The sequence below is a fragment of the Dicentrarchus labrax genome, unplaced genomic scaffold (genome assembly GCF_905237075.1).
Source record: "Dicentrarchus labrax unplaced genomic scaffold, dlabrax2021, whole genome shotgun sequence".
NCBI lineage: Eukaryota > Metazoa > Chordata > Actinopteri > Moronidae > Dicentrarchus > Dicentrarchus labrax.
The window spans coordinates 2307920-2329611 of record NW_026136712.1 but is presented as its reverse complement, the minus strand read 5'-3'; the positions used below and the strand labels follow the sequence as shown (position 1 = coordinate 2329611).

Below are 21692 nucleotides of genomic sequence, written 5' to 3'. Positions count from 1 at the left end.
TACAGTTGTATATTCACTGGCTATTTCTGTAATTTTATTAATATTTGTATTTAATAAATAAAATAAACAGGAATTTACAGTGTAGATGCCACTAAATCCTTCACACTGGTCCTTTAAGAACAGTACTTGAGTCAATGTACTTAGTTACATTCAATCACTGTCGTGAGAAAATGGAAATACTTGTTAAGTACCTCAAACCTGAATCCACCTGTTAGTGCCTCTTTCTACAACCTATCAAAATCCGCCTCAAAGACAGCGGTTACCATGGCTACCACAACCCGCAGCTGTTTGATTGTCAGCTCAAACGTCACACCCTCCTCCGCCTCGCGTGCCGCCTGCACTTTGTTTAACCGGGTCTCCCCGCCCTCCCACTACGTAACATGCGGCACATCGTTACAGGCAAATGGAGCGCAGCCACTATCTCCACTGACCTGGATTGAGTCTGCATTCCACTCAGCTGAGAGGAGAATCACCACCGCAGGTAAGTCAGCCTCTACTGCTCACAAACCCTCCTTCATACATCCTCATCTAATCTGTGTCATTTGTCTCGTCACTTTGCTGTGATTGGAGAAATAACTGAATTATTCTCTGTCAGCGCAACGCAGTCAAATCCTATTAATAGCCGCTGTTCATTAATAAAGACATTATTACCGTATCATGAGCGCTGTTTGTTGACAGTCTGATCTGCTGCCTGTGCTCGCTCTTATAGAACATTATTCTGAAACAGTGATGCTCTCTCATCCTCCCCGCCGCCCACACTCGTGTGTCATCCAAAACTGGAATAAGATGTAAAGTGTAGGCTCCGTTATAGCGACACTCCTCTGCTCTGATCCCCGGTCAGTGCTGCCGTGCAGATGGAGTCGGGACCGGGAAGCCGTGGCTGCCCGTCAGCGCAGCTCCTGGAGCCGCCGAGCTGGAGGCAGAGCACCGCCGGCCGGCTGGACCAACTCCTGTGATCGGATCGTCCTTTTTTGGAGGAGTGACACAAACTTGATTCTAATTCTCGTCCCCTACATGGAGCCGGAGGGCGCAGGGTAGGGGGGGCAGCAGCAGGGGCCTCCGGGAGAGACCAGAACTTCACACCTGAAGTGTAACTCCACTAAGGCTAATGGTAAGATGCTTTTTAATCATGGTGGCAAACCTTACTCTCATTGCTGCCTATCTGTGAGTGCATTCTGTTTTTCAGGGGAAAAAACAGCGTATCTTAATAAAAGAGGTAAGTTAACATAACGTAACCCTCCAAAAAATGTGAGTCACTCTTTTCCCATGAATTAAAAATGTGTGCAGCATTTGAATAATAATTCCAGTTTGTTCAACTGACTCATTTTTTTTTCAAGTTTACTTTATATCATTATAAAAATGTAAGCCTCAAAGCCACAAAATGAATTGGCTACCATTTCTATGATCGATTAATTGTAAATTGTTTTTGTTTTTTAACCCATGTCAGCTGTTTTGACATGTAATGTAATAATTTGCTTCAGTGGAAGAAAACTCACTCAATTTAAGTGGTAACATTTGTATAAAGAAGATGCATTAAAGTTTGTCTTGCTTTATTCAGATAAATTCTGTTAACACATTTTAAATATATTTGGAGCAATGCTGCCTTTGAGTGTAATATACTTACTAGTTTTTAGTACAATTAACTTAACTGACCTTACCTTAACAATAAATGAGTTAGTTTAAATATAAATATTTTTTCAGTTTCCCCAGAGAGTTTGAGTTGAACTAACTCATTAGGTTACAAACAAAAACTTTATTTAAATATAACTATGTTTGGTATTGAGTTAATATAAATTAAACGAGACCCTTTGTAGGTAACCATTTCATGAGTAGATTCAAATAGAAAACAAAAAGGAATTAATTAACACTTAAAAATATTGGGTTTAGGAACTTTAAAATATGAATAAAAATTATTTAAATTTGACATATCAATGATATATAAGTGAGTATAATCACCTACATTTATTAGTTAATTGATTTGGGTTTATTCAATGCAGTGAATTCAATTTAAATATTCTTTATTTCTTATTTTGTAAAAATGGGGATTGTTTATCAAATATTTTACACTAAACATGTTTCTATTTTCGTTTCTAAGGTTACATTGTTCTGTTGTTTTATAGACTACACCTACATCAATACTTCTTACTGTCATTTCTTTCCTCTTGTCTTTATTTTCATATTTGCTGTTGGAGTGATCTAAAGGTAATGGAAAGTAATCAAGTTACTTTAATACTGTGATCCTTGGATTAGGTTACTGACTAGAGTTTTTAACACGTAATTAGTAACTATCGGACTAAATTTTTTAAGTTACTCTCCCAACCCTGGGGACAGTCATATTATTTTTAACCCATAGCTCTGCTCACACTCACTGTCAGTGTGTTTAACAAAACTGTTGGCTGCTGTTTGCTCAGTTCCTTTCAAAGCAGCATGCCCGGAACAGGGCAGTGTGCGAACTATACCATGGCTATCAGGGGAGCTCACTTTTTCAACAGATGTAGGAGTTTGGACTGACTGTGACTCACAGTATGCTGAAAATAGATGAATTGAATAAATGCAATAATATCTTCTGATCTGAACTTAATAATTTTGTACAACTACACTTCAATGGTGATGGCAAGAGTACCAGTTCAAATATGTTTATTGAGCTTTTTATTTATTAACATAACCACAACGATAAAACAACAACAACGCTCAGTACAACATTGGTCTAGACAGTCTATACACATTTACATCTCACATGCACCCGACCAGTACAATAAATGGGAAATAAATAAAATAATAAGAAATAAAAAATACACCCCAGTTCGCAATTCCGGAAGTTTAAAATGACCAGGTTGCAAGTACAGTGTTATGAGCAAGACACAGGAAAAGAGCCAAAGGCTAGCCACGGACCACACTCGAAAGCACTGAAGCCACTGTAGAGTTGGAAAAGTGAAGATATGGAGTCCAAATGTTCATAAACTGTCCCTCTGAAGAGTGAAGCAGACAGGTCAGGTACTCAAGGGGAAAACATTCCATAATTATCTTATGCCAGTTTGATTTAGTAGGGGGTTTGTCACTTATCCAAGACAGAAAGATGTTCTTCCTTGCTGCATATGTGAGGATATTATACAGTCTGGTAGAGTTAGCATCCACAATAGTATCTTGACTGGGGTAACCCAGGATTAAAGAGAGAGGGTCCATGTGCAACACAACACCAAATATATTTTCCAGATCTCGCAAAACATCCATCTAGTATGCTTGAATTTTAGGACAAGACCAGATACAATGAGTATAGGTGCCCACTGAGATTTTACATTTTAAGCATGCAGGTGAGAGTTGAGAGTTCATTTTATGTCTTTTGTTGGAGAGATTTGTAAACGGTCAATATCTTCAATCTTAAATTGTAGCAATCTGGCACGGTTACACACAGATATTTTCTTTGTTTGAGTCCATATGTTGGTCCATTTATCCCCATCAATATATATACCAAGTTCACCCTGCCACTTCTGCACAACATCCTGTACATTTATCACATCAGTCTGGCTTAAGACATTGTAAAAGCGAGTAATAGATTTCTTAGCTGGGCCAAGGAGGAGTAATTGTTCAACTGCAGATGTAGTGGCATCAATATTGAGAGTAGTTCCCCTGTTTATGAAATCCCGAATCTGCAGGTATTTGAAAAAGTCATGCCTGGGGAGATTATACTTTTCTTGAAGTTGTGCAAATTATAGCATGGATGCACCCTGAAATAAGTCACGCATCCTCTTTATCCCTCGAGATGTCCAAGTGCTATACCCACCATCCACCATGCCTGGTAAGAAGTTAGGATTGCCCTGAATTTGAACCAGTGGAGATGTTAGTCCAGACCTCCCTTCAAGCTTTTGTGTAATAAACCATGCTTTTCATGTATTAGAGATTATAGGGTTGTTTTTACAATGGCTCCTGGCTGACTTTAAGTCCTTGAAGGCCAAAAGGCCTAACAGGGAGCCTGAGGACTGTGACTTTTCTATACTCAGCAAATCAGAAGTAGGATCCTCCTTGACCCATTCTGCTATAAATCTTAAATTGCCCTGACGTGTTGAGCGATGAAGTGGGAAGTTGTCAGATCTATAGCCATTGGTGATGACTGCGGCCATGGGATTTTTAGACCCATCTAATAAACTTGTCTCCCAAATTAAATTTATGTAAGACATTAAACAGGTATGACCATTCGACACAGTCAAATGCCTTTTCTGCATCCAGTGAAATGACCATGCTATCAATTTCCTGTGTCTGACAAATATTGATAATATGTAGAAGCCTCCTAATATTGTAACTAGAACTTCTACCTTTGATAAAGCCTGTCTGATCCTCTCTGATGAGAAAAGGTAGAACTTTCTCGAGACTTAATGCCAATATTTTGGATAGTATTTTAATGTCCTGATTCAGAAGATCAATAGGCCTGTACCCTGAGCAGTCCTCAGGGGACTTCCCTTTTTTAAAATTAAGGTGATATCGGCTTCTCTTAATGAATGGGGGAGGCTACCAGTGATGAAAGAATGTTCCAACATTTCCAAGAAGGGGTCTACAAGCACATCTTGAAATTCTCGATAAAATTCACTGCTCAGGCCATCAGGCCCTGGTGCCTTGCCTGACTGCAGGCCCTTGAGTGCTAATAAGGCCTCCTCCCTGGAGATGGGAGCATTTAATTCACGTGAGTACCAGTATCTTGAGCCCCCCTAAAGATTTATTTAGTTTATATTGTGTTTACATGGAAGATTTAACGAAATAATATTTGTCTATCGTCAAGTTACCAAAGTGTGGTGAGAAGCTCTGTGGCCGACTTGCGATCTGCAGCGATTGTTTCAGCGTCTTTTTTTGGCCACTGTAAGCTAATCTGGCACGAAAACACAATGAAAACCATGGAAAAAAACCTGCTGCAGCAGACACAGGTTCATGCTGACTAGAAAAGTGCAGAAGTTGGGACTAATTTAGAGACTGAAGATTTGGAGAAACAGAAACCAAACAGAGACAGAGAAAGACGGGCTGTTTGTTTGCAGAACATTTGTGAGAAATTTACACTAATTACATGTGTTCTACAAAGGTTCAAAAACATTGAAAATATTCAATTCCTGCTTTATATGTATATTTGTTCAGAAAACAAATAGCTTTAGTTTGATCTATTTATACCTTTTATCATTAATCAGAGAAATGTGCTTTCTAGCCTGCATGGATCTCCCCCTTCGATTGAATGCCTGCAATTCATTAAAACATTAACAAAATGCTACTTTTGCCATGCATTTCTTTTTTTTTCTGTATCTTAATCATCATTGTTTTTTGTGCATGAGGGGGATTCATCACTAATTCATTTTATTTCACTAATAAAGATTAGTGACCCAAACTAGAAACTTAAAGTTCAGCCTCTGCTGTTTTCATTTTTACCATTCCCTAGGCATTCTAGTGGCATGGTTCTAGGGATGCCAATTTAAGCCCGCCTTTTGCTTGATTTGATTGGTTGTCTGGGCCAAGTGTGACACTAAAACTGTAAAGTTAGAAATATTTGACCTTTTATGCACATCTAAAAAGCAATATAAAACCGCAAGAGAGGAGTGAAAACCATACGAAAACAATGGTTTTACAGGCATTAGCAATGAGTGTCTGTGTGATCAGCCCCTTTGGGCATTTTCATAGTAGGTACGATTGCTCCGTACTGAGCCTGAATACGAGAAATATAGATATGTATTGGATCTACTGGAAGTCACCCATTGGTTTGTGAAGTACCGTTTTAAAGACTTGAGTTTGGCGTTATGAACATCGCCATGACAGTTTGTCGGAGCCAGCGGAGGTGACCTACTGTGAGTTGAGCTGCTACAGTTCATTGGCTGTGCAGTTTTGACTCGTCTGTAGCAGGAAACAATGGTGGCTCGTCATACAATCTCATATTCCAGATAAACAGTACACTAAATTATGTTTGTGAAAAGATTTTAGGAGAGAAATAGTCAACGCAGTAACAGAATCTGGATCCATATTTGATCAGCACTGCCTAGTTTGACAGTTTGATCTGAGTTTGATGCGTTGAGCTGGACGGACTCACTGAGAATGCGTTGTCAATCACAAAGTAGCTACGCCCTAAAGCATACCCTGCTTTATGGTCTATTTTACCCTTAATGGGACCATCAATTACTAAATGAACATCATGCTGTATGGAAGAAGACTGAAACTAGAGATTGAGACCATAAACCCATTAGGAAACTGCTTATGGAGCTCCCCCTGCTGGCCATTAGATAGAATGCAGGTTTAAGACACTTCTGCGTTGGTTTCACTTGACAGACCCGGAAGTTATGTCCATTATATATACTGTCAGTGACTTAATCTGAGCCAGGCAAAACAACAATGATAGTAATCATTCAGGGTTAGTAGTATACGCTAAGTGGTATTGGGGGGGAAAAAAATAGTATCGGAACATCTCTAAACGAAATGTGTCTGATACCTTAAATATCGATGATCGTCAAGAGTGTTCGATTTAGCTTGTACGTCTCACAGAAATGTAAACAGTGGGGGGAAAAAAGGGTTGGAAGACAATACAAGAGATGAATGCTTCTACCTTTTAACTTGTAACTGGAGTCCCTGTAACACTTGTAAGATGTGATGCTCTAAATACAGATTCAGATCAAAAGAAGCCGAATTACAAAATCTTACCTCGTGACACAGCGCGGTCGGTCATCTCAGATAAGTGGAGCGTAGTGCGCACAGATCTCTGTGTGTGCATGCCTGTGTTTTTTCATTTTATGGGATCTGCAAAGGATTTAATCAGTCATGCTCTGTCTAATAGATGGGTTGTTCAGTGGAGCGTGCTGAGAGAGCATGCTGTCCCGGAGTGAGAGAGAGATGAGAGGAGGAAGACGTGACAGTGTCTCTAAAATACAAGGCCTTGGAACACAAAGGGAAAAGCGAGTTGACGCTGTCATAAAGACGGAGCCAAGTTAGCTCTTGATTCCTGCCTCCACAGGAATCTTCAGCTTGAATTATGCACATGCAGGCGTGTGCTTCAGTGAAAGGAAGGAGAAGGCCGAACTGTTGTTTGAAGGCACGTTTTGCCATTTAACGCGCAGGGAATGCTAGACCTGTCCAGGAGATCACATCACTTACTGTATATGAGTCACTTTCTCTAACACTCCTCCACATTCCTGCCCCCACAGCCATGTCATCGGAGCTTGGATAAACAATGTTGATGCAAGTGCCTTGATTCTCAAGTAAAATGTGTTTGTTGGTAGCTTCATTGATTTGCCATCACCCAAAATGACTCACATAGTCTTTTGAAATGTCAATCAAAAACATGAGACTAAAGGAATAGTTTAACATTTTTAGAACTAGTGTTAATTCACTTTTACAAGATCATTAGAAGATTGATATCAATCTCATGTTTGTGTGCTACAATTTTAGATTGGCAACCAAAACTCTGACCATGTTTTTCTAATGGTTGTCAACTTCTGTGTTGGGCAGGCCAAAAAAAGCAGTGTGTGGTAGCCTTTAGAGAGACATCACACGGCAAGTTTACAGTTTTATTATTTTAAAATATATAGATTTGTCTTCATTTATTAAAATTATTAATTCAGCAGTTTCTAAAAGCTTAAATTCTTTCTTTTGAATTGTGTCTCTGCGGTCGGACTGTAGATTTCCATGTATTTTTCCATGTAAATGGATGATTGTTTGGTGTAGTGAGTGACAGTGGCGATATGCAGTGATATCATGTGCATACACTGCATTGCAAATGGGAAGTTTGTTGCTGTGGACATGAAAGTTCACAGAGATTTGGATTTCAATTTAAAGGACCAGTGTGTAGGATTTAGTGGTGAAGTTGGCAGATCACAGCGAACACGAACGCTGCTATCGTAGTAAAAATATATCTTATTTTTGTCTGAGAAATAAAGGAATCATTTTTAGTCATGATTTGTCTTCAATCTAATTTTGTTTAAAAAAAAATCATGAGAAAATCATATTTTGAACCCAGTATCGTGAATTGTGTCGAATCATACGTTGAGTGCTTGTTAGATCCCTGCCCAGTGGCTTTTAAATCAGTCACTGGTTCCATCTTTTCAAATGTGAATGTGTTCTGGTCTTCGTCTGAAACAATAGTAAATAAGATAAAAACTATTTTTTCCTGACATTTTAGACAAAACAATTAATCGATCAACAGAAAATAATCTGCAGATTAGTCAATGAAAATAATAGTTGCAGCCCTATATTATTAGCAGGAGGATGGGGGAAGAATTTCATAATAACTTGTCAAAGAAGCTCCTCTCATCTTATCAGATCACTAGATAGAATCTGGCTAGGAGAAAAGTGCAGCTAGGTTATCATAAGAGAAAAACTTGTTTTCTAAAAGACAAATATACAGCCTCCCAAACGAGGTCTGATAATGTGCCTTTTGTTCACTTGATTTCATATTTCAGGAGGTACTGAAATCCCTGTTGCCATGTTTTACACACTCAGTGATGTGCACTGAGTTATTTTAAGACAGTGATGTCAGTGCAGTTAGGCAACACTACAACTACAGGAAGCAATAGTCCAAGACTTTCCCTGTCTAAATCCAAAGCAAATTGAGAGGGTTTGCTTCAGTAATGCAAATCAATCAATATAATTACTATAATTTACATTTACATTACACTACAATGCACAGGGGAGTGTGTGTTGCTAGATCCTGGGACCGTGTCAGAAAATTTCATTAATGCACTCATATTGAAAGCGGCTTGAGTAATTGTGCAGGGCTTCGGAAACATGCAGCACATTCCAAACTCCAGCAGCAAGTCTGCAGGCTTCATGTAGTCAGTCTGACTAACATGAGTGAGGCAGAATGTTTTGAGTGCTGATGGTTCATGGCAGCGTTGTTGGTAGCGGCACTGGCTGTATGCATAGAGAAAACATCATTGTTTGCTTTCACAAGCATTCTTAAAGCTCTTTGCTTGCAGTAACATGTTGGCATTGGTGTCAGAAGCTTGAGATATAGAGCTACAGGTTCAGCTGTTTGGGTTAAGAAATAGGTCAACATTTGGGGAAATGTGCTTCCTTGTTGGTGGTATATGGTGGTAAATGTAATATAATATTCATAGGTATGTTTTCATTAGTGTATAATCACCTGAAAATAAGAATCGGTGAGTTTTTGTTACTCTAGAATGAGTCATTTTAATCTACAGACACCGCAGAGTCTGCCACGTTGAAAGTGCCATGTTTCTGCAGTAGCCCAAAAAGGACAGACCAAACAATGGCTGTAGATAGGGGCATTTGCGTTTTCCGCTGATACCAGATTATGTGCTGCACACTGTGCAGACACAATGCTCAAATGGAGCAAACTGTTGTTCACCAAAAGAATAGTCCCGACATTTAACTCCCCCAAACACATTTCTGTTTGTAACCACATACAACACGTTGAGCTTTGAAGCTCAATCCCCCTGCTTCCATGCCAATTAAACTAATCAAGTTCTGACTCCAGTTCTGTAACTCATACAGAGACATGCGATTCTGAACATCGAACACACAAAACGAAAGCCTATATTTCCCAAAATGCTGAACTCTTCCTTTAAGCTGAATAACGTAGGCAGACAAATGCACCAGCACACTCCTGACCAAGTCCTGCTTGGCTTAGATCAGAACAGGACCATCTGGACAGTGTTATAATAACTTTTGGCAGCGATACCGCAGTTCAGATCATCTTCAATCTGCATTGTTTTTTTCATTGAATGAGGGTGTATGTCTCTTGGCATGTTTTGCTTTTTATTATACATTCTTGAGGATCTAATGATTCTGTTCTATTTGTAAACTTCTTTAGGATCTGAAGAGAGTGCTGTCTTTCCCACCATACCCTGGGGATTACCTGCATCCAGTGGTGTATGCCTGCACAGCGGTCATGCTGCTCTGTCTGCTCGTCTCTATCATGACCTACATTGTCCACCACAGGTGAGGGCATTCTTAATACAATTCTCACATGTCCATATGTATACTGAAAGAGGTATTGGTCGCTGTAAAGGCCTCATTATGCTTAAAAATGCTTTTGATAGTGTGTAAAACCCTCTTTCTGATGGTTGAACGGGGGAATTTTATAATTTTTAACTGTGAAATGCAATGCAACGTCATCCTGAAACCCACTGTGTATGTTAATAAAGTGCATGCAAACAAGCAAGCAATACTTTCAAAGATTCTGATTCAAAGTTGTTGATTGTATTTCAAACACGTACAGTACATGGGCATTTGATAAGCCTTAAAACCGATGAATCTAATAGTCAAGCTGTACTTCCTTCATCCCACCAGTACCACCGCCACTTTGGGAATTCCTGAAAAAAGGCTATTTATTTATATAGTGCTGCAGGGATGACGAATTTTTTTTCGACATAAAGCCAATAGGATTTTTCCATTGGATTTTGGATTATTGCAGAAAATAAGCTCTGTGGTGAACACAAGTTTATGATACTTACATGCTTTGTTCAGCAACACATTCATGATTTTGTGTAAATGTGATCTCCAGAAATGAAAAGCTAACGTTAGTAGCATGTCATCTGCATATAAACTTATTTTATGGTTTATTCTGGTGGACTGGACACCTATTATCTGATTATTGGACAGTGGCAGCAAGGTGCTAAAAAGGAAGGAGTGGGCATCCTTGTGTTGTCCCCCTGTGCAATGTGAAATTTAATGATTTTAACCCATTGCGTTTGACACAGTCATGTTTTTGGTCTGAATGCTCGGTATCTGACCAGCTATCTGCTCAACTTTAATATTGGCTTAAGCTTGAGAATTCATTGTAGCATAGAACAAGGACTGCGGATTGTGATCCCATCTTCTACATTAGGGGGGGGTCTGCCTCAGTGGCTCTAGGGACAGGAAGCATTATCTAAACATTTGACTGAACAGGGGAACATGTCTAGCCAAAATGCAACAATTGGAAAGTACAAAATGCTATATAGGAGTTAATTTAAATAACAGTTTATTAGAAATCAATATGCCATACTAATGACCTCATATGACATTTCACTCGCATTAGCACTATATTTGTGAGTCACAATTTTATATAGTCCAAATTATTTCCAAATAGGGTTGTTTGTTGTGTCACTCTTGTATACACATACATGTTTTCCACGTTTTAAGTGGATTTCCATTCAGTTTTGATGGTAAATGTAGTCAATGGAAGCAATAAATTCCTAACTCTGTAATTCTATTCATTGTTTGCAGTGTCATCCGCATCAGCAGGAATGGCTGGCACACACTCCTCAACTTCCTCTTTCACACGGGGCTGACATTTGGAGTTTTTGCCGGGGGCATCAATCAGATCAACTTACCTTTTATGTGTCAAATTGTAAGTTGATGTTTTCCTACAGCTTGTGTTATTTCACAGCACTTTTAAAAATGTGTTCTGCACAGAATGATGGTCCTGAGAGAACTGAAAGCTTCCTCAGTTGTTGGTCAAGCAGTTTTCAGGCAGCTTTGAGGTTACTAGCAGCTATAGGCTTCACTTTTTGAAGTGGATTAATGTTAAGCTGTAACATTTACTAATTAGCTCTAAACACATTGTACATCTGAGGATCATTAGCTCACCAGCATTGCAGGTATTTAGTCATAAACTAAAGTGACATTTTGACCTGATGACAAAGATGGTGCTAAAAGAAGAAAAACCACAAAAGTTATTACAAATCATCCCGTAGGGAACATGAATGTCTGTATCACATTTTATAATAATTCACCCAATTTAGTGGAGATATTTCTCTATGGACCAAGGTGCTGGGCCAAGAAACTGACATATTGTCATCCTCAGAGCCCCACTGCTTTTGTGGCTGAAAATCATAATTACTAATGATTTAATATTTTCAAAAAGAAGTCCAAAAAGAAGTGAATACTGTATAATATTTTTTAGATCAAGTTTCCTATACCATAATTGATTTTGTATCTGCACAGCTTGGCTATCTTTTAATGAATATAGCAAAGAATGAAAATCTTGGTCAAGTGAAATTCTACTGAATTCAATTGGTTGACGGGAAAAAAAGTTCATGTTATTCCTAGGTTAACTAAATCGACCCCAGTGCACTCTACCCTGCAGCTGCTGGTTGCTAATCAAAGTTCAAGAGAAGCCAAGAAAATAAATTCTTTTACCCTTTCTTTTTCACACATAGCTTTGTTACCTTTAGGACATGACTCTCCAGTCAATTTACATACAGCTGCAATGCAGGCTGGCAACTGCACAAAAGGTAACAGTTACCGGCATCTAAGCTGATACAGTTGTTATTTAGTTGGCTTCAATAGAGGCAAATGGTTCACACAGTTTCTTTCAACTGTCCCTCCAAATTGCAACCAAATTCAGCAGGCTAAACAACAAAATAAACACTAAAACAACATAAAACATGGCAAAACATAAAGCTCCAAAGTTTCAAGTCAGGTCACAGGCAGCCAGTAACGTTATCTTCTGTCCTCTGAGGCTGAAGGTAGATGTAGAGATTGTTGCTGGTTATTTGCAATTGTGTCAGTTAAAATGTTCAGTAAGTTAAGTCCTGAAGTCTCCAGGCTGCCACTTGAAAGTCTTATAGATTTGATTGTTTGTTAAACCATGCAATTAATAAAACAGAACCACATTTGTTGAGTAAAATATAATTTAATATTACTTTCATATTTCTAATAATATAGCCTATCGTTTAAAAATAAAATACACCCAGTCTACATATGTCACTCCTGAAAGTAACACCAATGATTGTCTGACCAATTAGAATTTGGTCAGACAAGAGCATATCGACCAACCGACCAGAGGGTGTCAGCCCTAATGTAATCACACTGACTGCACCTTGTGATTCAGTGAACAGTTAGCAGCATAATGCAAAAGTGAGAAATTTGTGGTTTGGTGATTACCCACCTATCTTAGTCTCATGTACAAAACACACACATGCTAATTTGGACAATGATCTCATATTGCTTTTAATATTTTTTACATATTTATCTGTGTTAGGTTGGCATCGTGCTCCATTATGCTTCTTTGTCTACCATGCTGTGGCTGACGTTTACAGCTAGAAACATCTTTAAAGATGTGTCCAAAGACCCACTTCGGACCCAGGACAGGAATGGGCCGGCCCAGACTCGCACCAAACCAACAGTCCTCAGGTAAGATGTAAGCTAGTGAGTAGGTGTTTATGTGCACGACAGGGCTGAGCAATGTTCTGGTTAAATCACTAATTGACTAATGTATGAATTAATCATGACTGCACCACTGGGTTCTGTCAACAAGCAGTATCCTGTTTTTCAAAACCAACATGAGAGCTTGATATAAGAGTAAGGAAAATGGCAGTGATGGAAATACCAATCGTCTTTGTTGTTTTTACAATATTCTTAGCTGATTTTAAGAAAACTTATTTTGGACTGTTGAGCCAAGTGGTCATTATTCAGTTCATCCTTAAGACCAACACATCTCAGTGCACTATGACAGCATGAAAAGAGTTGCGAATTTAACATTAGGAGGATCTACTGTCAGAAATGTCAGGTGATTATACACTAATGAAAACATGAATATACTTTCTGCCAATAGATCCTCCTAAATGTTACACACTGGACCTTTAACTTGATGGTTTAAGCTGGACGAAAGTTCCATCTTTCTGCACCACCAATTACCCTGCAGAATCCCAAAGCCAGCATTAATACTTAATTTTTGCAGATTTTATCTCGTCAGTGATGGAATTCCACTCATAATTGTTGGAGTTACAGCAGCCTTTGGTATGGATAACTATGGCAGCAGGGATGACGCCTTGTAGTAAGTACTCATAATTTCTAAACAATCGTGTTTTCACAGGGTTTTAGAAATAAAATAAATGTTTGTCTTTGTATGTCTTTCAGTTGCTGGATGGCATGGGAACCAAGCCTGGGTGGTTTCTATGCCCCCATTAGTCTTCTGGTCTTAGTCATGTCCGTGTACTTCTTGTGCACCTATATCCAGCTTAAACGCCACCCGGAGAGGAAGTACGAGCTGCGAGTTCTGAGTGAGGAGCAGCAGCAGTTATCATCCAGTGAGTCAAACCATCACTGCCACACTGGCACTGGGGGAGCTTCTGGGCCTGCTGGGGACTGTCCACCATTTGCAACAGGCTTGTCAGTTCTAGCCAATGAGCACTCATTTAAATCTCAGCTCCGGGCCACAGCCTTCACCCTCTTTCTGTTCCTGTCTACCTGGGCTTTAGGAGCCTTGGCGGTATCACTAGGACATTTCCTGGATATGATATTTAGCTGCCTGTATGGGGCTTTTTGTGTCACTCTAGGACTCTTCCTTCTCATTCAGCACTGTGCCAAACGTGACGATGTATGGCACCGCTGGTGGGCTTGTTGCCCGTCCAAGTCCAAGACAGAGGGTGGGAATGAGGATGGACAGAGCCAGAGGCAGGAGCTCCATCAACCACACTGCCACTTGAGCTCCCCATGCTCAGGCAAGCAGCCGCTGCTCTCTCCTCACCTTGTGCAGAGCGCTTACCACAAAATGATACCACCTCCCCAGAGCCCTACACCAAATCACACAGGTCCATGCTGCGTGGCAGTGATGGGACCTGTTAGCCCAACCCCAATCTCACCTCTCGTTGAGCCAGTCCCATCACCACGTCCACAGTCGCTTTCTGAGGAGCTCTCTCGTCCCGCTCTGCCTCTACAGAGCTGCCTTAATAACAGAACAAAGTCACGCTCCTTCAACCGCCCACGCCCATGCCTTCAGGACTACCGTTCTCACATGACTTCCACCAGTATGGATGGGAGTGTACACAGCTCCCACCTGGACAGCCCCCATGGTGCGCACCACCTTGAAGGTTCATCTCTGGTTTGCAACAGCCCCCACCCAGACCTCCAGCTTCCCTGCCCTAGTCCTCACTTGGATAAACAGCTGGCTTCCTGCCACAGTTTGCAACGCCAGACCTCCTGCCAGAGCGTACAGAACATGCATGACAGCATTACTTCCTGTCACAGCCTCCTCCTGCCTTCTCATGGGGTCCACACCTGCCAGTGGCACATGTACAGCTCAGCAGATCATTCTTCCACTACAAGCTGCTGTGAGAAACCTGATCCCTTCACTTTACAATATCAGCAAGACCCTGACACATACAGCTGCATGTCAAAGACAACAGACAAAGAAAAGGATAATCTCTGCGTAGAGGCGGAGCAGCAAGGTTTTCCAAGAAATACTCTGCCTCGGCAGCACGCCACTGTCAGCCGGCGGGGTACCATTGGCCGAAACAGGAGCCTACAGGAAGATGGCCTGTTTGGTTCAGACGCAACAGGAAACATACGAACTGGCCCTTGGAAAAATGAAACCACCGTATAGTTTTAATATGCTTGTACTTCTTAGACCTTCCAGCAGCCCTGTAATCTAATTATTTCGTAAGTGTTTGGGTCTCAATGCCTTCAGCTTTGACCTTAAACTATAGGCCGAGTTTCGGTCAGGCACCGTATCCCAATGATATTTCAGAACCCTTTATGACAAAGTTATCTTTAATTGTGTTACCATTACGTTTTTATAATGAATTTTCAAACGTAAGAAAGGTTCAGTTAATGTTGAGTTAATGTTCTGCTCCATTCAGTTTAAAGTTGCAATCAGTACTGTACAGCTCTTTAGGGGCACAGTGGCTCAGTAGTTAGCACGGTCATGCAAGCATGAAGGTCCTGAGTTTGAACCCCATCAGTCCCAGTTGGGGCCTTTTTTTTGGTTTGTGTTAGTTGCTCTACATTCCTCCTACAGTCAATACAGGTAGGTACAAAGATCAGTCTTATCTAGAGATCTTCACAGATTCACAATTTTCAACATGATCCCAAACAGACCAGTGGAAAATGTACCGAAACTCAATGTGCATAAATTCATTTTCTTAAAAACGAGACCTGACCCAAAAGGGACTTGAAGAGGACCAGGATTGTATCTAGGATATAGCTGATTGAGAGCCCACTTGGATCCCATTCAAGACAAATTGATAGACACACCTGAGACTTACCTTGGTTAGACTGAGTAAACAGGACCCCAGGACCCGGGGCAGGTCTTAGTTACTAGGAACCACATGGACCTGTTAAGACCTATAGTCATGTCTAACACCTGCTGGCTGACTCAGTGTTTCCTAATCACAGACAATACTTTCACATTTAATTAATCATTTATAAACCTTCATGCATTAAAATAAATAAATATTCTCTAGTCGGCAAACATCCATAAACTCATTAGCTACCCAGTGAGAGAAATCCGAAGCTCCATTCATCTTTCAAATGCTGCGTATACTGTAGAGGTCTTCCTGGGTTTGGACCCAATCCAAAATGGACAGTGAAGAAAAAACAAGGAAATCATAGCAGCCATTGAGAAGGAATGACATGACATCAGCATATACAGTATTATGCAAAGAGGCAGTAAAATATCACTGATTGCACCTTTAAATACTTGGATTGATCGTTTTAAAAAGATTTATATTTGTTAATAAATTTCTAATGACATTGCTAGACACAGTATACTTTTAAATATGAGTGGTTACACATGTGAAAACACTTTTGAATCAGTGTGAGCATGTGTGTGTTTTTTTATGTGTGCAACTGTGCATGAGTAGGTATACAAATGTGGTGTGTTTGTGCTATATGTATTTATTATTATGGATCCACCTTTGCAGAATTTAATATTTATGATTTTCTTGATAAAAATGTATTTATGAAGCCTATGAAGATTTTCTATGGAGACACTTTATGTATGCTGCCAATTAGAGTCAACTAGACTCGTCAGACAAATATTGCACTAGTATGTACAGTACTATACTAACCTTCACTTGGTGAGATAATTCCAAAAAAAAGTGCAATGTGCTACAAAGCACAAACTTTGTGTAGTGTCAAAATGACATGCCAACTTTCACTGTGATGAGAAACTACATACAACTCATTCTCAATGAGTTTTGAGAGATCATATAGTTTGTAGCATCATACAAACTTGAACTCAGGTTTTAGAAGATCATCAGCAACCCAGTCGTTCCAGAAACTTCCATATGTTTTCTTCAGAGTAGTTTCATAATGCAGCCAGTTAAGCCAGGCTTACTTCAGTAACCAGGCTCATTTTCTGTACATTACACAGGTTTAAGTCTGATCTAAGTTACCATGGAAACCTAGCCCTACAGAATAGCCTATTTCTGGTAAAGTTAATTTAAAAATGTCCACCTCAACCTGAACCAGCGTTATAATCGATCAGTCAGAAATTCACTTATTTGCTTTCCGTATGAGAGTGAGTTGAGAATATAGACATCCACTGTATGTCTGCGTGTTAGTAGGAAGCCAGAATCCACCAAACCAGAGTTGATGATTGTTGGAACAGTGAAAAGACTAATAAAGACAGTTTTGGTCAGGTTTACTTTGAATTAAATTATTATTAAATTACGATGTTACAAGGATATGTAAGGTAAAAAAAACTTTAAGTTAGGATGAATACAAAATTTATTTCGACCAAACCAGGGTTGGTAATTGTTGGAAAGACCAGTTCAGTTTTGGTGAGTTTATTTTATTTGTCCCATTGTTTTATTCTAAGATGCTGGTGCTCCAGTACGACATCCAGTGTATAACATTTAAGGCAGTGAAAGGTGTGTGTGTAAAAGGTAATTCTTTACCATTGGAATAGGAGTTGTGACAAAATAATATTAACTCAAGGTCCACTTACTAACTTTTTTCAGAGCTCTTAAAACTATTGCACGGCCTTCATTGATTAATTCAAATTGGCTCAGTTGTCGTGGAGATGGCTTAATTCCATGACAACCGAAATGTCAACAGCTGATGAAAGCTGATATGTATGGAATTAAATTTGTGTCCCATTTTTAAGCACATAATGGCATATGTTTAGCACAGAAAAATATTTTTTACAAGCACATGAATTATATTTTGTAGAGAAATTATCATCGTGTAAAGAAATATTTAAATTGAGCAAACAAAAATATATTCTGTGCCATCATCCACATAAGCATCTCTCTTGCATTAGCCAGGTTCCCTACAGTTTGTGCTCAAACCCTTGCTCAAAACTTCCCATCATACATTCAGAAAGGAGATACAAATATAATAGAGATGTAGTTCTGGAAAGAACTAGCGAGAGTTCTGATCCTGGTTCACTTTGCTACGATCACTCAAGCCAGTTTTTACAGTAAGCTTTTCTGAGCTTTCTTTATGAAACACCGCTCTGGTTCATGGTATTTAAATCTTCTGAATTTCACTCAATTGAACTCATGCTTACATTTGATTCTATTTTTAGGCCATAATCAAGCTGTCACACTGGAACTAGTGTTACTTTAAAGAGGGATGAGTCATATCACTCTGTTATATATTGTAGGTTAAACACAGATGTTCACTTATGTGTCAACATATCCCAGTTTGGTGTAGGCATAGGTGTGATCATCAGGACACCAACCTTCAGCCTGACGTTGATGACTGTGTACATGTGATGTGTTGTCGTGTCCCAGTGTTGCGACAGCTTTAAGCGTCTTCCCGGAGCGGGGGCAGGGATCACCTGTTAGTGTCCAAATGACACTGAAGGATACTGTCCAAACATGAAAGCATTTTCATGTGACATTTTTGATTTCTCACTTCTATTGTGGATTTTCTCAGCAGTGTAAAAAGAAACAAAGTGACACCTTGTAAGAAAAAGAAAGAACCAGTATGAGCACTGTGTGTTGTCTGCACTAGAAATAAAAATTTACTGTGATACACTGCATGAGTCATTGTTGTCTTTCTCTACCGGGCTGTAGCTACCATCGAGGATCCTAAGGTCATGTTCTTTATACTTTTCTTTTCTTTCCAAGGAATTTGGCAGCATGGGGGGGCGAGTAACATTCTTCAATTTTAAATACATAGTTGGTATTTTATAGGCTGATCCAGTACTTTTAGCATCACTACATTTAAATTGTGTTTTCAAAATTGGACAAAAAAGAAGATTTTGAAACTAAAAAGAAGGTCAGACTTGTATTTCGCTTTGTGATCAATAAGTCTTAACCAAAAAATACCAAGGCACACTGCTTTGAAAACATTAAAAACCTCTGCCAGTCAAAAACGGAGCTGTGTGCCTTGGTATCTTTTTATGACTTATTGATCACAAAGCAAAATATAAGTCTGACGTCTCCTCTTTTTTGGTCTCATGATATGTCCTTGGATTGAAAGAACATCTGTTTTTATGAAGCAACACTCCTTGGCCAGTCTACTGGCATTTAATAATAATAAATAATAGCCTAGCCTGAAGCCACAGATTTACTGTCCTTCACTATTTGGGGAAGTAAAAACAAACAAAACTGTAAAGTTGGATTTTTCTTTTTATTGATCGATTTGCACTATGCCCATTTACAGCACCAACCCATAATGGGGCTGGGTTGTGGAAAGAAAGTGACTTATGTCTGCTCTGTCAGTATATTTCAGTGTGTGGGGTTGAATTCTTTGGGATGTAATATTGTTCAACTATTTCATTTAAGAAATTAATCAATTTAAAATGAATTTGACGAGTAATGCCTAAGATTATTCTGCTATCATTGATTGTGTATGTGTGTCCAAATGTCTCCACAAGGTTGTTGAAATTACTGGCACACCTTTCATAGTTTTAGTTTTGGGGGGCAGATTATATAAATACATATAAAAAAACAACCACCAACATACAATTTAAAAAAATTTTGATAAGAAAGTATTCATTGTCAAACATATTAATGTATTGCTCTGAATATGCGCTTCACAACCCTGTCCCCTTTAAACTATATTCACATTCTGCTATTCTACATCAAATACATTGAAGGAACATAATAAGGTTTTTTGTTTTTCATCAACACTATGTCACAATAGGACAGGAATTGGACCCAAATGCAGACTCGAAAGCAGAGCAGGTGGTGAAACAGAAACTGAAGTCCATGAGGCAGTATTCCAACGGTTGCAGTCTGAACAATACTGAGCAAACACAAGGGAACAGGCTGAAAGCTTTACATACGGGGGATGAGGGGAGGACAACTAGACACAGGTGAAACTAATCAGCAATTACGCTTTGTCTTAAATCTTATTTGGCACAAGTTAGTAATTTCTAGCAGACAGTCCTCGCAGACATGGGCAGATGGCGAAAGTATCATTTGCTTAGACACGCATAGATGAGTGGGGAGAGTCACTGCTTTTAACTATATTGGTCGTCATTGTCTTACGGACTGGTTGTAAAGAAGAAGTCGGGTCTTATCTATAACAAACAGGTGACAAATGAAGGGAAAAACCTTAATAAATGAGTGGATAAACATAACAAAAGCAGATGCTTCCACATAGCTCCACTGCATGGTACAATGAAGCAATTAACATCCAATCATGCTCTGTTAAATGAATGAAATGCTGAGCAGTTGATTCAGATTTTGTCAGAGGCATATTACAGTAGGGTTGCAGTGCATAAACCCCTCATTAGATGACATGATGATGCACATTTATGAGTTCAGTGGTGCAAAAATCACATCTACAGAGATGTGGACAAGTGATATGGTCAGATAAGTCCTCCTTCACCATGTTCTGGACAAGTGGACAATTGCATGTGTCATGTACATCAAAAGAAAGGCACAGGGCTTAATGCTTGACCCCTACAGTGAGGGGATCCAGTGGCTCTGTTATGCTTTGCTGGCATTAGTTTGAGTCAACTTGTCCCCTGAGAGGGAAGGATCACTGCAAATCAATACAAAGTTGTTCTGAATTATCACTTTTATCCTATGATGAAACATTTCTATCCTGATGGGAGTGGTCTCTTCTAGGATGACAATGCCAATCCATAGGGCACGAAGAGCTTTGGATAAAAGCGCTGTGTAAATGTAACCATTTATACTTGATTAAATGGTTTTGTATTAGGGAAAGCTTTGTTTAGGGATGGGAATTGGTAAGACTTTGATACCAATACCATTATTTATTCTGCTTATCAGTCCAATTCTTTGTTGATCTCCTTATTAATTCCTGATAAATTTTTCTGTGTGGATAAAAGTAGGCCTAGATAGGTTTTCAGAGTCAATACAACTTTTTTTGTTATCTTTAGGGACCGAGCCAGCGACCGCTGGAGGACCCTATTGTTTTTGCTCGATTTGTTACCTATTATTATTATTTTTAGCGCCTTTGATTGCGTTTTTGCCCCCCTGAACAAATACGAAAACTCAATTTTATTTGGCAAAGTTGCCAGGCCTGGTGAAAAAAGTTATATTCTATGCGTCGCTTTTGGGTCGGCCACTAGGTGGCGCTACTATTGAGAAAAGTATTTTGACTTTTTGGTTACTTTATAGCTTCTGCATAGTTTGTGGCACATTCAAAAAACTTATATCTATGCGTTCGGTGAATGGAGCTGAATCTCTCCATATAAGCCCCGCCCACTTCCGCCTATAATTTTTTTCTGTTTTCTGTCTGAGCGCAAAATGTCCTTAAACTGCTTTTTCGTGTTCCTCCTACACCCTATGTCCAAATCGCACAAAAATTTTCACCTAGCACCTGGGGACCGCCCTGGCAAAAAAAGTAATTTGAACACTTTTGAGATTTCAAACTATAAGCACTATAAAATTTACACTTCCTGTACATTTTTGTCAAAAAAGGAAGTGGACCATTTCTCCACATTGCTATGTCCGATTGACACCAAGCTTGGGTCCATAGTTCCTCATGTCTTCCCTAGGCATCATGTACAATTTCAAGCCATCGCCACAAGGTGGCGCTCTTAAAATTAAGAAGTTTATATCGCTGCATCGGCACGTGAT

At 39.4% G+C, this 21692-nt stretch overlaps 1 protein-coding gene across 1 annotated transcript; it reads left to right on the top strand.

Moving 5' to 3' along the window:
- The first annotated feature begins 150 nt into the window (after window positions 1–150).
- adgra1a (adhesion G protein-coupled receptor A1a) lies at window positions 151–15531 on the top strand. Its single transcript, XM_051416799.1, has 7 exons — window positions 151–481; window positions 842–1111; window positions 9788–9915; window positions 11185–11308; window positions 12944–13095; window positions 13643–13738; window positions 13822–15531. The coding sequence occupies exons 2-7, from the start codon at window positions 1109–1111 to the stop codon at window positions 15284–15286; spliced, it is 1968 nt and encodes a 655-aa protein (XP_051272759.1). The 5' UTR covers window positions 151–481; window positions 842–1108; the 3' UTR covers window positions 15287–15531.
- The last annotated feature ends 6161 nt before the right edge of the window (window positions 15532–21692 follow it).